Genomic DNA, 17533 nt, shown 5'->3' with positions numbered 1-17533 from the left:
TCACTTAATTGAAAGATGGGCTTTTCTTCGTGCGACATACTTTACTCTGTGGAAGCCTAAAGCATATACTTTGCTTAAGCTTGAGCAGATGGTGTCTAACACAGAATAATATTTGTTTAGTGTGCCTCAACACTACCTGCTCTCAGTGTGAACATCTATGTTAATTGTCAGCTATTCGAGGTAGGAGTTTACGGTCACCCAAGCAAGCGTAACACGGCCGCCTTATAACTTGTCCCGCTGGCCATGCGTGCCATGTGCGTGTAATTCTAGGCACATGCTCATGCGGCTTTGTGCCTATAGCGCCGACATGACGGGACGCTGCCGCCGCATACCGTTTCTTGCTCTATGCACAGCGTCACACTACAGACGTCGGCTGGCCACACCTGTCATGTTCACTGCGTGACATTTCTTTGTTCGCGCAATACACGATGAAACAAAGAGGAATACACAATCGAAAGAAAAAGAAAAGATGGAGTAGAGCGACGGGCGAAGATTGGCGCTGCTACGACCAGGAAGACAGAAGCACTTTGTACATTCTCTACTCTAGCAAATCTGTCCAGAAAAGGCATTACATAGAGAAAGCAGGCGCATACATACAGTGTGGCGGGCAAGAAAGAGAGGGGGGGGGGGGGGGTAAAATGGACAAGCAGGAGAGCGTCTCGACAATAAACAAGTGCGAAAAAAATATGGCTGCAAAGGCAAAAAGTAGAACTACAGCAGAACGGAGGTTGGGGCCTGAAGCTAGTGCGGAGCAGCCGAAGCGAGGAAACGGATACGCCCCCGAGCGGGCTCGGGTATCCTGCGGGAAAATTGCCTTTTCGCCGCCGGAGACGCGCCTGCTGAGGAAAGGGAAGGGATGGGCTGATGCTGCCGCCGCCGAGACCGATCTGCGCGTCGCCCGTGGCAGAGGCCTAGCGAGCGCAGTGTTGGCCGGTCGGTCAGTAGCAGTCGCCGACTGCAGCGTCGATGCCACCACACAAGGAAGGGAAGGAAAGGATCGGTGACGTCGACGCCCGAACTGCCCAGGATCGGGCTGCCGCGCGGAGCCGCCAATAAGAGAAACAAACGACGCACAACGGAACAGCGCGTGGAAGCTAGCCGAAAAGAAGACGAAGAGAGAGAGGAGGTTAGGAAATGAGACAAGGAGGTGGCGAAGGAAGGGGAGAGAAATTGCCGAGGGCTTACGACATGGACACTGACGGCAGCACGGAGGAGGAGGAGGAGGAAAGGTGGAGAGTGAGGCTGTTGCACGGGTGGAACGGGACAAGAAGACGAGGCCCCGGCGTGGCATCTAATTCGGCTCCCAGGAATTCGCGAGATTAAAGGGACAACGTTTGTTTAGGCGCGTGCGGAGGCAGGCGAAATCGTATACCAGGGCGCAAGCTACTTTTCTGTGCTTTCGGCACTTTTTCTTCTGCTCATCTCGCTCTCTTCGCGTTTTTTTCCCTTTCTTTTGTGGCTTTTTCATGCTTATGTTTTTTATGGCGGCGTCTGACAGACAGCTGTGGCCACTTTTGCGTAGGCGATTCCCTCGTCAGAGGGACCGAAGTTTACGCAAATGGCATTTTGCTCGCCTCCTTCCGCTTTCAAACTTACGTTAGAGTAAAAAAATTAAGAGCGGCATACAGCCCACAAAGGTCAAGTATTAGGAAAAACATACTTCGACAAGGAATGATGGCAGCGCGCGCTAAAGCTTTATAAGCGCCGCAACAAAAATGAGAAAAAGAAAGAAAGGCAAGCACGACACGACACGTAAATGAATGGTTAGAGGGCAAACTTCGCATTTAGTGAAACAACACTAAACGCTGCGTCTGATCCACTAAGGAATTATAGTACTATTGGAGTATAGTACGCATTGTAGTACGAAAACTTATAAAAGAAATATCCCTAAAGCAATCCGATGAGTGACAATATTCCTAAATTCGGTAGTCCTATAGGTTTGCATGATTCGTAATACTCCACACAGCGGTGCGTTGCTGGGGGATGCCCGTTGCGCATGCGCGTCCTCTACCGCGGCGTTAGCGGTGGCTACTGCCGGATACTGTGATTGCGCAACAGCATGGCAGCGCCCATGTCGCCCTCGTTGACGGTGTTCTTCTTTCACGCTCGCTCTCTGTCATGAAAACAAAGAAAGCTGGCTCACTTCGCTCTGCGGACTAAGTATACTCGACGTTTTGTCAACATTATTCAGATCAGATCAATGTCGTCGTTATTGAGATTTGCTTTTCCGCTGTTATGCCTAAGCCGCCACCGAAGCGCTTAACTGTTTTGATTTCTACCTACCAGATGGCGCGACAGCGTTAACGTTGGTCGAGTGCCGGCTATGCCGAACGTTTTAAATTTATTTATTTGCTCAAACGCTGTACACGATGATACTAAAACCTTGATCCCGCGTCACGTCTACTACGTCACGTTACGCAACTTCATGGAGGGTCGGGAATGCGAAGCCCCCTTAGGGTATTATGTATGACGCAAAGGTAAAGTTCTCCATTGTGTGTGCATGAATATCGCACTGTTTTCTCTCAGCACGTGGTGATAAGAAAAATCATAAGCCAGTTCACTATGTGAAGGTGGACGATCAGCGAATCTGTTTAGTACACGCTACAGAGGTGGCACAGAATTTTGAACAAAAGTACGAGCTTATTTACCGTGATCTTTATATGCATTGGGGTGGACGACGGGACCACCGCTTCGAGGAGCCGGAGGAAACGAGACACGCATGATGTTTCGACAGGACCGCCACCATGGGAGAGCGGAAGGAAAGGAAAGTAGATACCCAAGCGCTTGGAACACCGACAAGCAGAGGGCGGGGCGAACGTAGACATGGCCGATGCTGGTAAATGTGTAGCATCTGTTCTTATCAGCCTAATGTCTGATACGGGTTCTATTTAAACCCAAGATATCGAACTTATTTTTGCAAGTTGGCGGAGTGCTGAAGTCTGCTTCAGGTGACTGCTACAGTCTGCTACATTGATGTATTACAGAGTGACACGCTGAGTGCTGTGCAATATCGTGGTCTGGGCGGGGATTGGCACATTGTCAGGCATTCAGTTGCCTTTTCGCCACCCCTTCCCGCTGTACCACTGGATATGTATGCTTGAACTGATGATGAAATAAACCATTCATTCATTCATTCATTCATTCATTCATTCATTCATTCATTCATTCATTCATTCATTCATTCATTCATTCATTCATTCATTCATTCATTCATTCACCTCCGCCGCGGGTCAACCCGGTATTGCACTATATTCAGGATCAGTCCACGGTTTTCGCACACGCAAACTAAAAATGCACGGAAACCTATATCCATAATCAGCTTCGTTGTACAAAAAGATAGAAAAACCAGAATAATAATTCTACGCCATCCGTCAAGCCCCCAACTACAAACAGTAACTGAAACGACCAATAGTACTCACTTGATGAAGGCCAAGTCATCTGGGCTCAGGTGCTCGAGCTCCATTGCTATTTCGTCCGACTGAAAGAGAGGAAACATCAACAGGTTTATTGCAATATCCAAGATATCATGCACATTTGCATTTCTTTGCGGCAATGGGTGCCCCATTTGGCCTCTCCCGATGTCCGCTGACCGTAGTTGTAATGCCAAATTTCAAAGCCAGAACATTTTAGAAAAACAAGTTGCATTGCCCTGTTATGACTTCTGGAGCCATAGAATGGGAGTCAAAGGACGACACGCCACCGATGACGCAGTAAGGAATACGGCATTTGGACAAAAAAAGCTTGGAAGACGCTTAAGCTTCGCCTCTAAATGTGGAACGCGATAGCATTCAAAGCCTCCCCGACTGTTTCTTACGCTTCCGGGCGACTGCAGCTTATGTAACCGTAATGTTTACCGGGAACCGCGTGCGGCGAACGCTATGCCTGAAGGTGAGCTTTCTGGTAGAAGTGGGGCCTCTTGCGTGGGCCGATCACGTAGATAGTACACAGCCGGGGCAGAAAAATTACAAATTCTTCATGTTTATTTTATTGTTTCGCACCTTTAATATTTAAGTCTGAGAAGATTTAACATAAAAGGCATGCGCTGTCGGTGTTTTGTATCATGACATTTGTTTTTGGGTTGTCATCGTCAAAATTCTGAGGAATAACTTTGTAAAGAATGTAAGAGAGGGTGTGAGGAACTTTAGCGATATAATGGTGTGGCAATAACCACATTAACCGCATGTCATATAGCAAGGCGTGGCATATACATATACCTAAATATATACGGAAATTTTCGCTCACGGACAACTCCGCCGACGCCGATATCGCATTTTCTGCAACACGGAGCTCTTAACGGTATCGCGTTAATACTGCGCTTTGCCTCTTCAGAGCTCGTCCGAACGATTGGCTCTGCTTCTTATCCATAAATCAGCGTCGTGGTAAGAGAGGGGGAGAGATAAAGAAGATGAGGTAGGGAGGTTAAGCAAGGCTGTGTGCGGTTGGCTACCATACACGTGGGAAGGGGCAAACGGTGAGAAAAACAGTATAAAATATGCCAGGGACAGGGAGATATTATTGATAGGAAAGACAGAGAGGTCGAGCTGAGCCAGTGCGCTCTAGTCTGCTGCTCTGCACTGGGGAATAGGCAAGGCAAGTGAAAGTACTGGGGATGGATGAGAAGTGGCCAGTGCTTATGCACATTAGACGGTGGCCCTACTAGAGTCGCTCGTCTTAGATAGGAAACGGGAGAAATAGCCTCTCTGCTTCACCATCAAAGAGCCGCCACCTGCACAAACGAAAACGACTCTGGCAGGAAGTGTGGCTGGTGAACATTTCCTGTTATATTTAACCGTCTCAATGTTTTCGTGCATTTAGTTTTCCTTGCCCTGGGAAGAGGGGTTGTCGGAGCCATTAAAGGAGTCAACCTCTCCTTCATTAACACAACAATAAAAAAAGAGAGAACGTTTTCTGTTTTTGTCTCGAAATGAGATTGCTCGCGCACATCTGCGAATGTTTACTCGAACCAATGCCGCTCAAAACAGTGCGAGGTATACTGCTCATAATATTAAGCCAGATGTGATTTGAAAGAACAGTCGCTCTTCAATGCATTTGAGAGGACTGGATGATCGGCCGCTTTTTGTGGCTATAGTGCAACGAGGTCCCTATCGCTCGCCGGTCTTCAAGACAGTGCGGGCGATTTTATGCTTTTCGAGTGCGACATGGCCTGCACGAACGTCTTTGGCTGCGCGGCGCCGCCAGCGCGCGTGCATGCATTCACCGCGTCTTCCCTTCCCCCCTCTCCTTCAATGTTCCTATCCTCCTATTCTCTGCTTCTCCTTTCTTTTTCTTATTCTATGAAGTTATTCCTTGACTTTTTTAATGCACTTTTGTAGGGTTGAGCGAATGTACGAGAAAGACAGAGAGAGAAAGGATGCATAGAAAGGCAGGGAGTTAAACTAGAGGTAGTTCCGGTTGGCTACCCTGCACAATGGGTAGGAGTAGGGGGATAAAAAGAGGAAGCGAATGTTCGGAACTTTCAAATAGCGAATTCAAAGTGACCCCTTTGATCTGGTCTTCGAATCAAGTAGTCACTATTCGTAAATGCGAATATTGCTCGAGTAGTTTTTCAAATACTTCAGAACGTTAGCTATTCGCAGTCAAGCATAAAATTGGAGCAAAAGTAGAATTAATTTCTCGACCTCGCGGCCATAGCGTATAGGTATAGGCATAGAACATCAGAACTCGCGCCATGTAGGTGGCTACATCACTGGAAGAGAGAGAAAGGTTTTATGGAGGAATAAAGCGCTCTTTGCGATCATTCGCCCTCTCCGAAGATCCCTCTGCATGCTATCAAACTGCGTATTTACTCCTGATGCTCCACTTGTGCTTTTAATAAACGATGCTTAATAACGTACAACGTAACAGCAAAGACCTGCTAACGTTGTGAATTCTATGATGTGCACGTCGTTGCGTATTAATTGTGAAAACAGATTTTGTTTTCTCATTATTCAAAAACCATTTGAAAAGTATTCGATATTCAGTTCGCTTCGTTTCTTGCACACCTCGAGTCGTATCCAATCCGGTCTCAGAAATTAGTATACGCACACCACAACACTGCCATGAGTAAGACGTCTTTAGCTTACACATACAGTCAAATAATCGCCAGTGTGGCACTTCAAACACGTACTAACAAAAGTTATCTCTAATTCAGAAACTGCGAACAACCGTTTGTTTTCATATATCCCACATCGTGCATCCGCTTACAGCTAATATATTAATTAAAAAAAGAGATATCACAGAAATTGCGCCAACAAAAGCGAGCTGCAGTTTGAGCCTCTTTATGCTTAGCCTCCTCATGAGTAAACGAGATTCCCTGAGTGTAACAGCGCTATCGCGCCTAACGTCGCTGAGAGAAGTGGTTCTTGTGGGGAAGGAGGAAAGGCTAGCACTATTTCCTGCAACCCATGCGGGAGCACGGCTCAGAACGTCGCTGAGACGTATAGCGCAAGAGCGGCGCGCCTCAAACCCAAGCGCGTACGAGCCTCCGAGATACTCGTATTGGAGCATCGCGCCATGCTTCACGCTGCGGAGATTCATTGCGATGTTACAGCTACAAACAGATATTTGTGGGGTGCTTCGCGAATTGCGGCATTATCTCCATGGCAGAGTGCTCGTCTCCTAAATAGTGAACTCGGGGAGAGAGTAAGCAAGAGAGACAAAGAGAAAGAAAGAGAGCGAGGGAGAGGAAAGGCAAAGAGGTTAACCAGAGACGAGTTTCCGGTTCGCTACCCTGCACTGGGGTGAGCGATATAGACGGTTTTTTCATGGGCGCCACCATTTTGCTACGCAGTGGGCAGTCGGCATGCTGGCTTGGGCGAGCGCTGCGTTTTGCTTGGCAGGTATATGCTCGTCGGTAGTTTCTGGCAAAAAATAACGTAGAGCACGAAGGACAAGGACTGCGAGACCACCCTAGTTTCTGGCGTTTCTTTTCGCGCTCGTGCGGTCCATTCAGTATGGCGTGCGTCTTTTACGTGGTAAATGGTTCTGTGAGACGTGCTCAAGTGGTTTAAGTCGGCATGGCCGAAGTCTCTGCTGGCGTTGAGGCGGACGGAGCACGCAGCGCGATGTGTGTGCGAATGTTTGAGCCTACAATCAGCCTCGGAGATCAATTCTGCATTTCTGAATGTTCTATTTACTAGTGTGACCTTATTGCAGTATTATCCTCTAGTTCTGAGCTGCGGTTTAGGAGCAATGAAACATACGCGGCGATCGTAACAGTGTGGGTACCCTTCTGCTACGATAGGAGCTGTGCTGTTATACTTTGACACGCGTTCAAACTGTTAGCTGCAGATTACGTTGAGTTACTACTTGGTTCGGTGGATGAGGTTTCCACCGATGAATAAAATAGTTTTGGTTAGTAAAAACGGCATACCTTACAGTGTGAACTAGTCCAGCAAAGCGACCGTTTACGAACTGCGCGACCGTCCTAAGCAGTGGTAGGTTATGGATTACAGATACCTTTGTTCTATATAGCGCATGGTCCAAGCATGTGCATGTGGCATCAATGTTTATAGATCTATAAACCTTGTGCGACGGGACTATGCGAGCTCGTATTGCTGCGTTAGCCCGTTTTCTCTTTCTTTTTCGAGAAAGAGGATGATAACCGAAATATTTTTTTCGGTTGTGTTCGTTCCGTTCTCTATTAAGCACTCAGACGTATTACGAAAATTCTGTCCTCAAAAATAGCCATCGCATTCTTTGATGCGATCCCTCTCATATATTATGGCTTTACAGGACAAAAAGGCAATGCCGAATCACATAGCTTATATACGTATCATACCGGTTCACCAACCGCAGTGATCGCTGTGTTGAGCAGCGCCATCGGCCTCATGCAGGAAGGCTAACGTAGATATATAGTGATTTCAGGCCTACTAGACTAGAAATGCGTGAGAACGATGCCGTGTATCACAAATATTTGATAGCACCTGCCGCTTAGATATTTCGTAGTTGCCTTAGGTTGGCCATACTCGAGCATGCGCTCTTATGTTTCATGTTTTTAGTCCCTACGCCAAGCGATCAGATAGTGAGCAGATTTACCATTTCATGCTTGTTGAGTTGAGTTGAGTGGTTGTAGGCTACTGGTGGGATTAGCCTTGCAGTAGCTGCCGGCAATTGCTCCACCGTAGCGACACTTAAAATACATAAATCATATAAATCAGACACAGACCTCACAACTACACTACACATAGTCACACCTAAGGTCACCATGTGGAGGCCAAATCCGTGTCCTGCAGGTAATCTAAAAGAAGGCGAGAAACCTCCTTCCTATCTAACCGGTTCCCGCGCGGGAAAACAATGTCCTGTATAGAACTGTGGGGAATTCCTGTCCTCTTGAGGGACCCGAATAACACGCTCCTTTCCGCGTCATACAGAGTACAGCACATAAGGTAATGTTCTATGTCACCGCACACACCACACGTTGAACATAATGGTGACAACGCCAGGCCAGTCTTACACATCCACGCAGGGGTACGAGCAGAGCCCGTGCGAATGCGGAGCAGTAAAGTGGCTTGGTTTCTTTTGAGACCCTTAGTCACACATGGCTTGTGAGGTGAGCTCCACAAAGAGTGGAAGTGGCACGACACCGCTTCTCTGAAGAGTCTCTTGTCCTCTTGAGGCACTTTTCTCAAAGGATTCCCAGACAGCGCTCTATGGGCAAGGCTGTCCGCCATCTCGTTGCCTATGATACCTATGTGCGAGGGCACCCATTGGAATCGTATGGAGAAGCCTTTGATAAGGAGAGTGTGCACCGAGCGTAGGGAGCTTAGACATAAAGCATCAGTAGGGAACCCATACTCTAACCTTTGAAGGGCGGATTTCGAATCTGTAAGAATGACTACGGGTTGAGGCGTACAAAGCCGTAGCTTTTTTAGGGCTGCCTCAATGGCAACGCTTTCGGCCGTTGTGGAGGACACGACTGTAGTGAAGCGAACCGACCAATCATACTTTAAAGCGGGAATATGAAAAGCAGCTGCACTAGATCCTCTGACCTTGTCCACAGAGCCATCAGTAAAAATTTGAAGATGACGTGCATATTCAGTTTCAAGATGTTCCAGTACGAGCGAACGTGTTGCCGCCAAAGGAGAACTCCGCTTAGCACGAACGTGAGGAATTGTCAACGAACAATCGAGGCTCGCGAAAGACCAAGGTGGATTCAACCTCTTAGTTCGACCTCTAGCGTCAAGACCCAGGTAACCAATAGTATTAAGGGCCAAGTACGCTCGGGACTCGGATCTCTTTCGAAGGCTCTGTAGAAGGGCTCGACCGGCTATCGTCTGTTTGAGGCGGCCAATTTGCATCAATAGCCTTTGTGAAGCGACTAGGCTAAGAGGTCTCGATAGAGACTCATAAAGTACTGCATTATTAGGAGCAGACTGCGGAACGCCAAGAGCCCTCCTTAGGCCCTTTCTGTGCAAAACCTCAAGTCGTTCCAGCTGTGATAGTGAGGGGGAAATTAAAGGGAGCTGGTACATTATTCGACTCGTCACTAGTGCATCGTGCAGCCTGATCATTGAAGAAGGGTGATTTCCCCATTGCTCACTTGCAACTCTACGGATCACATTGAGACGCGGAGATAGTGATGTCACAATAGAGTCCACAGCTCGTCGCCACTGTAGACGGTAGTCAATAATTACGCCCAAAAAGCGTTTGTACTTCAATTGACGAAGGCAAGATTGATCAATGTCTATCTTCAGCCGCGCATACCGTCTTCCTCTACCTGGAAACATGATGAAGCCAGATTTTTCCACCGAGAGAGTCAACCCTACACCTTGAAGGTAATTTTGAACTGAAAGTAAGGCCTGTCGAGCTATCAGAGCTAAACGCTTGTGTTGATATCCGCTTAACCAAATACAAATGTCGTCCGCGTATATCGACATATGGATATGCCTGCAATGTTTTTGCACTTCAGCGGGAAGACCAGCCATTACAACATTAAACAGCGTCGGGGAAAGAACACTTCCCTGAGGTACACCTCGCGATACCGCCCTTTCGGTGCTTATGGTACTTCCTAACCGCACTTGGATTTTACGATCACTGATAAGTGAGTGAATGAAGCGCAGAAGATAGCCCTGTACGCCTATGTCCATCAAGCTATTTAGTACTGAACTTTGAAGTACGTTATCATAAGCCTTTGATACGTCTAGGAAAATAGCTAGTGTTGAGAGGCCGAAAGCTCTTTGATGTTCAATGTGGCTTATCAAGTCCAAGACGCTATCTTGCGCGCTTAGACCTGTGCGGAATCCAGTCATGCATGTTGGCAGAGCCCTTCTATCTTCAAGCCACCATGATAAACGCTTACTTGCCAGCTTCTCCATGAGCTTAGCCACACACGACGTCAATGATACAGGTCGATACGAGGCCAAGTCTGTCATTTCTTTGCCGGGTTTCAGCACTGGGACAACACAAGCCACCTTCCATGAAGGAGGGACGTCGCCAGTCTCCCATACTCGATTGAGAAAGCTTAGGAGCATCTTCCGGTGTTCTAGAGGTAGGTTCTGCATCATCTGGTTGGTAATGTCGTCAGGACCTGGTGCACATCGACGCCGCAGGCTGCTGAGTGCTGTCTGTAGCTCTCGAAGTGTGAACGGGGCGTCCATAACAGACGTAGATGTTGCAGGCCGAGCGCACTGATGAATTCCTGAGCTTGCACGTACAAATGCATCTGCAAATTCCTCTGCCAAGCAAGCGAGAGGTTTCTGCTTTAGCAGTGCAAGCGCTTCGAAAGGCTTACGAGGACGAGAATCACCAGCAAGGTTGCCAATGACTCGCCAAATTCTCGTCATTGGTGAAAAAACAGACAAGCTGGCGCAGAAGGACGCCCACTGCGACCTACAGAGCTTGTTCGTATGGCGACGAATGGCAGAGTTAAGCCTGTTATAGGTCGTCTTCAAGGATCTGTCGTCCTTCTTCCGCATCATTTGTCGCTCCGCCCTTCTGCGCGCTGCGCAAAGGTTCCTGAGTTTTAAATCTGGAGTCGGAAAATGATTAGGCAACTTGACCGCCGTGGTAGCTGCCATCTTGCCATAAATCATTTTTTCTATCACATCTCCAGAAACACGTGCAAGTTGCTCCCTGTATTTGTCCCAATTAACAACATGGCTTCTTTTAGTGCCGCGCGTATTGAAGTCGGCAGTAAACACAAAAATTGGGTAGTGATCGCTTCCCATGCGGTCAGGTGCAGTTGACCACTTCACACGAATGTCAGGTGAATGCAGAGTGAGGTCTATAGATGTGGCTGAGGCGGGAGGCCGGAAGAAAGTGGGACTTCCGTCATTGGCCACGCACAGGTCCAAACTGTCGATAACTTCTACCAGTTCGCGTCCGCGGGAGTCTGTGTTCCTGTCACCCCAGACCGAGTGATGGGCGTTGAAGTCACCGCAGATAATTCGGGGCGCTGGGCAACGGTCACAAAGCTGCTGGAGAAACAAATCCATTGCTACCTTCTTCCGCGGAGACACGTATACGGATGCAACTGAAAGAGTTCGAAAGCCGAGCCGTATCTTCACAGCCGCTACCTCAATGCTATCGGTGCAAAGATCGGTAACGTTCACAGCCACATGAGGAATCTCTCTTCGTACGTAAAGGGCGGCACTTCCTGTGGGAAATGACTTTATGCTGCAATTCTTGTGCGCAACATATCCAGTCAAAGATCTCCCCCTTGGTAGGCCAGCCTCCGAGAGCGCCAATACTGGAACACAAGTTTCTTTCAAAAATAATTTCAGTTCTGCTAATCGACTTAGAATCCCAGCGCAGTTCCATTGCATAATAAACGGCACTTTTCGGTGATTTTTGGTTGCACGAGGTTGAAGAAAACTAGCCATATTATAAGGCAAAGTTCGCTGCGAAGGCGGTAATCATGGACTCAAACGAAAGAACGAGCTGTAGAAAGGTCTTCAGGGTGCCAGCCTGCATCGCTTGAACATAGGAGCGGAGGACTTCAAACAGAACTCGCAGAAGGTCGGACAGATCCCGATTTTTGAGCTCCTTATTTTGTTGAACGCACTGCCTCACCACTTCAACAAAAGATGCGGACTGGGACTCACTCTTCGTCGCTGCAGCTGGTTTCTTCGTCTCTTTTGAGGCAAGGGAATGTCCTCCTTGTCTTCGAGTCTGGTTGTGATCTGGTCGCTGAGGAACTTGGACAGTTTTGGTTGAAGCAGATCGAACAACCGACTCACTCACAGAGGACTTTGCCGTCTTGCTAGGGTCAGGTCGCTCACTGACGTCGCTTGTTACCAAGCCACGAACTTCCGACTCTAACGCAGGGAACTCAACTTCCGACTCTAACGCAGGGAACTTGTCACTTCCAGGTGTCGGCTTCTCAGTAGGTCGTGGTTTGGGACCACTAATGAAGGACACTCGACGGTGTAAGGCGCTTACACGGAAGGGGCAGCCACCGAAACTCGCTGGATGGTCGCCCCCACAATTAGCGCAAGCAAAATCTGCCTTGCAGGCTTTGTAATCGTGGGCGCCACCACATCGTTTGCAACGTTGATCTTTGATGCAAACTTTGGCTACATGCCCAAAGCGTTGGCACTTAAAGCATCGGGGAGGAGTTTCAACGAATTCTTTGACTGCATGCTTGGTGAAACCGAGGTTAATTTTCTCTGGGCGCTCGGTGTTGGGAGCAAACGTTAGCACAACAGAGGTAGTAGGCTTCGCTGCCCATTCTTTTTCTTGAGTTTCCACCCGGCGCATCATACGTTTCACGTGCAATACACCTTGCGGTTTCAAGTAGTCAAGAAGGTCGCTTTCTGAATACCACACTGGTACTCCCCTAATAACACATGTGTTCGTCATGTAGGAGTGGGGCAACCGGGCTTTAACTCTTATGTCACAAAGCTGAGAGCACCGGAGAAGAACGTCAACTTGCTCTTCCGTTGCGATATCTAGATGAAGAGCACCTTGCGTAGTGAAGCGACTGCGAATCGGAGCAGATCCCAGCAGCACTTTAATGGCTTCGAAGAGCCTGATAGGGTTCTGCTCTCTAAAATCAGCACCTTTCTCTGTTGGTAAAACTATCACTGGGATTCCGACCGTTCTTTGCTTCCGATGACTCACCACCTTGAAGCCGTCGCTGTCCACTTCCGCCATATCAGCCACTTCCTCGCCAGGGTCGACGATAGTGGAGTCGTCCCCACTGAGCGATAATGACGTACTGGACTGCTGATCGTCCCTGATGACTGGCAGCTCCACGCCTTGCGAGGCCATGGCCGCCTCCGCCACGCTGGCTTCCTTCGGATGGCGCTGTCCCTTTAAAGATGTCGGCGCCGGAGCAGCCGTACCCTTTCCATAGGGACAGTACCGCCTTAAAGATGCGGCCGTCTTCCCAGGATATAAATAACTCACTCAATGAATAGCAAAACTTAGGGAAAATTACAGAGCTGAGGTGACAACAGATCGAACAGCGTCGTCGTCTTCTTCCTCTGACCATTTCATGCTGGTAATACAGAGACGCTGGTTCTCTTCGTTGAATTAAAACCGATATACGCAATATGGTTCACAACACATACACACACCGCAGCTGATAATGCACGTCACATGTTTGCGCCCCCAAGAGATATACTATGCATCGGTAAGATGCATAGGAAGTCTTCCCTGACGATCTTATATGAAGGGGCATTGCGTAAATTTCAGAGTACGATCTAGGACATCTCGAAATCTTTCCGCAGCACGCGACAGCAATACTTTCAAGCAGCACCGCGCAGGATCGCCCAAGCCAGAGAGGAGGAAAGGCTCGCCGCACGCCCTTTCCTCCTCGCCCGATGAAATGGTCTGTAGGAGTTGGAAAGAGAGCAGAGAGAGAGAGAGAGAGAGAACAGGAACAGGTAACACAAAAGGCGTTTCAATCACAGGCGTTCACACAGGCCGCGGTCGATCTCAAGAATCACAGTAGCGCTTGCACGGCCTTGTGATGTCAAGTCGCGTCGATGTTGCAAAATTCTTTCTTGCGACAGACGCTGATCGTCCAACTGGTTCAGCACAACGGAATGCGATTGTCTCTGCACACTGTACTGCGCGCACTCGCAAAGAGACAGCGAACTCAGTCACAGTACCCATGCTGGGGTGAGATAGTTATTCTAGGCATTTGGCTGCGACCGAGTGCGTAGCTACATTCCCATGCTACGAAAACGCGGGTAGATGTAGAACGACTTCTAATAGGCTGTAGATATATGATTTTGGCTAATCGTTGGAAGGTAGGTTGGCTGGTCCTTCCTTTCAAGACATGGGTACTATCGTACGATGAAATTTAAGTTAACGATTACTAAAACCTCCTTCGAATACAATTGTCTAGTCCAGCTGTTGCGAGTCAATTATCCCGATGCAGCTGTCGTTCATCCATGACTGTGCCCCCAAAACCAAAATATATGATGACACAGACTCGTCTAATATGACATATCGCCTGACAATGCAGGCACTATGATTTTTTCTTTCTTTTTGCAGGGTTTGCTATATCAGGGCTCTAATGCACCGGGTTGCTAGACTTAGGGATTAATGGGTTTCATCTAGAAAGGTTGGAAGTATTAGGTCACTTCCGTTATAAGGAGAATATAAATTTGCGTTATATTTTAATGAAGCAAACAAGGAAAAACATCGTTATAATTCTAAACTCGTGCAAGTGGGTGTAATTCCCATTCTATTGCTCCAGTCGGGAATAATAACGTGTTTTCCGTTTGATTCTTACTTCTTCGCTCCATTAAATTACAAGCACCCAAACGGCCAACTCACCACAATGGGCAGCGTGCTGCGCAGCGTCCGTGCGCAGAATCCCGGGTCGTACAGTCGCCCGTGGCGAATGGCGGAGAGGGCCGAGCGCACCACGCATTGGCTGTACACGTGGTGCCACCGGTAGCCCTGCTCCCAGAGGCGCTCCAGCTCGGACTCCAGAAGCTTGGCGCCGCTCGCACCCAGCTCGGGGCGCCACAGGTCGGCCGCGCCCAGACGGGACACGCTTTCGCAGCGGCCAAACAGACCGTCTGCACAGAGCGAGAAATACGAATGTCCAAGCGTCCATTGTCTCAAGTTTTAAGGGCCGGTAACCTGTCCTTTTTTTAACGCGATAGCGTTAAGGATCTCGTGTCGCAGAAAATCTGGTGTCGGCGACATTGGCCGTGAGCGAAAAATACCGGAAGGCAATTCATAAATAAAAACAACTTGCAAGATGGGCTGGGTGAAAATCGAACAAGGGTCTCCGGAGTGTGAGACGGACATGACAAAAGCATGACAAAAGCGCCTCTAGTGAATGCGGTGTTGCCTTAGAGTCGTGCCGTAGAAAGTTATACTGCGGTGTATATCGGTAATTATGAGCATGTAAATTACAGAAGTCGCAGTTAAACGAGTAGCGAAGTACGTTTCCGCTACATTTCTTCTGCGCTTGGCGCACACGCAGAGCCATATTGCGGCAAACACAGAAGACCTCCTCCTCGCAATGTACGGCGCTGCCCCGACAGGTGGCGCTCACTCACCCGCTTCTCCCCTTCGTCTCGTTTGAGCGCATTGGGGCCGTGTGGGGACCGGTGCGAGGATGCCCCAATACCCGTGCGCTTAATAAGTTTTGTCGCTCTCTCCCCTTCCAATTTCCAGAGCGCGTCACTCGAACCCTCGTGTTTAGGCGACGCGGCTCTTCTTTGCGCTCACAGCGTGATTCCTAGGTGCAGCGTCCGATGCGGGACGCTGCACCTAGGTCTGGTGGGAAAGCGTCCCCTGCGATGTGTGCCGTGCTGCTGGCGAGGAGTCATGCGTCTACGTGGTGCTCCCAAGCGAGATAGAGGACGATGCCATCGAGGCGTCAGCCCCATGATCGCGTCCGCCTTCATGGCGCGTCGCGGCTCGGCTGTCCGTGCCGATCACGACGTTTGGCTCGCGTAGATCGTTTCTCCCTCCGAGACACCGAGTTCTTTGGTTTGTTCCGCTTGCTCAGGCGCACGTTTCGTCTTTGTGTGACTAAAGTGCATGCCGAGCGAATGAGTGGGCGGTGCGAACGGGGTGCGATAACGCTATCGCGTTCCACTCTTGAAGGCGAAGCTTAAGCGTCCTCCAAGTTTTTTTTTCTTTCCTGATGCGAAAGGGTCAAATGGCCCACTGAGCGAAAATGCTGGTGGCGTCTGTAGCAGCGAAACTTCCCATTAGCTGCGACGCCACGTCACGAGCTCGCTCGTGCCCTCGTGACGCTGGCTCGCACTTGCTGGCTCGTGCCTCGACAGAGCAGAGTGGGAAAAAGGGTACACCTGGGGTGGTATTCTGTAGATGTCCACTTAGTGGACGTGTCCTTTCCGTGCGCTGCTGAAGCTTTAATTGGCTGGCCTGGATCATGCGTCAGAAAGAGACAGGCACCTTGAGCCAATCAACACTTCAGCAGCGGACGAAATGGACATGTCCGCTATGTGGACACTTACCGAATACCCCCCCCCCCCCCTGCTGCCGCGATATCTTGTGAGAGGAGAAGGCATCGTCGCGACGCTACATCACTCTCGCTATCGCTCTCGGAAGCCTGTGTTATCCGCGCGTTCCTTGGCCGCGCACATAGAGTTTCATATTACTATAACTAGAGGGAAATCTGGCGCTGCGATCGTGCAACCATCATTGGGATTATGTGAAGTACAGGCTACGGATTGGCATTTTGTTGACTGGCGAACTACTCTACAGGTATTTTTTGGCTAGTTTGGTTTCGCTCCAAGCGCAATGACTATAACCCGCAGTGGGACGGTTCGACGCAAAGCTCTCTGCCTTCGTTCTGTTGCTTGAAGTGGCAATAGCACGCTGCACCAGCGGCTGGGCCGATGTTTGTGTCGCGGTGTGATGTCGAAGCCCTGACGAGAAGGCGACGGCATCGTAAACGTTGAAAGAACGTGTTTTGACCGTTTTGACCTTGGTTTGTTAGGTTGGCGCTGTAGTGTTACGTGCTTTATGAAACTTCAGAAGAGCAAAAAGGAGGCACCACTTATACAAGACATAGACAGTTGTATTTCCAGTGGCTTGGCGATCAAATTTTATTGAGGGCTTTATTACGCACTGCTCGTTTATGTGCTCATTTAAATGTGTGGTTTAGGACTTTGAAACATAAGCTTACTTGTGGTAAGAAAGGTAGATGCTTCCTGGCTGTAGTCTGCTGTCGCAAAATTGGTAAGTGCAAAGCCACGCCATAACAGCTGCTGGCGGCCGCTTCAGAAGCGGTACGTCAATGTAAAATATAATAAAGCATACTCGTAGGAGGCCACAAGCGTCCTAACTAGCACTGAAGCAGATGTGCTCAAAAGTACTTGAAAACGTTCAGCACTCGTGACAGCCGAGCAGACTACACTTGTAGCATTCCTCTCAAAGGCGCGACACTTTCTCACAATACAAAATTTTTATTTCCATAAATACATAATGAGAATTTTATATAAGTGCATGCACGGTTGTTATTGCTGTTCTAAAAATGAATAGATAATTATTCTCTGGCGCTAACTCGCGAACAGAATTGCAGAAGTATGCGTGCCCTGGTGTGCTCTGGTGGCAAACCGTGCTTCACTCTCAAAGTCATACAAAGTTT

At 48.8% G+C, this 17533-nt stretch overlaps 1 protein-coding gene and 1 pseudogene across 1 annotated transcript in view; one reads left to right on the top strand and one right to left on the bottom strand.

Annotated features, from left to right (window-relative positions):
* IA-2 (tyrosine phosphatase IA-2) overlaps positions 1-17533 on the bottom strand; it is a 687617-nt gene that overhangs the window by 499940 nt on the left and 170144 nt on the right. The window contains exons 3-4 of the mRNA XM_050187564.3: positions 14731-14978; positions 3420-3478 (exon numbers count right to left, since the gene is read on the bottom strand). Of these exons, the coding sequence (XP_050043521.2) occupies positions 3420-3478; positions 14731-14978 (307 nt within the window). The remainder of the gene's footprint in view (positions 1-3419; positions 3479-14730; positions 14979-17533) is intronic.
* On the top strand, positions 2824-3002 carry LOC126541087 (U2 spliceosomal RNA; annotated as a pseudogene).

The sequence above is a fragment of the Dermacentor andersoni genome, chromosome 2, assembly GCF_023375885.2.
Source record: "Dermacentor andersoni chromosome 2, qqDerAnde1_hic_scaffold, whole genome shotgun sequence".
NCBI lineage: Eukaryota > Metazoa > Arthropoda > Arachnida > Ixodida > Ixodidae > Dermacentor > Dermacentor andersoni.
This window is presented reverse-complemented; position numbering and strand designations above follow the sequence as displayed.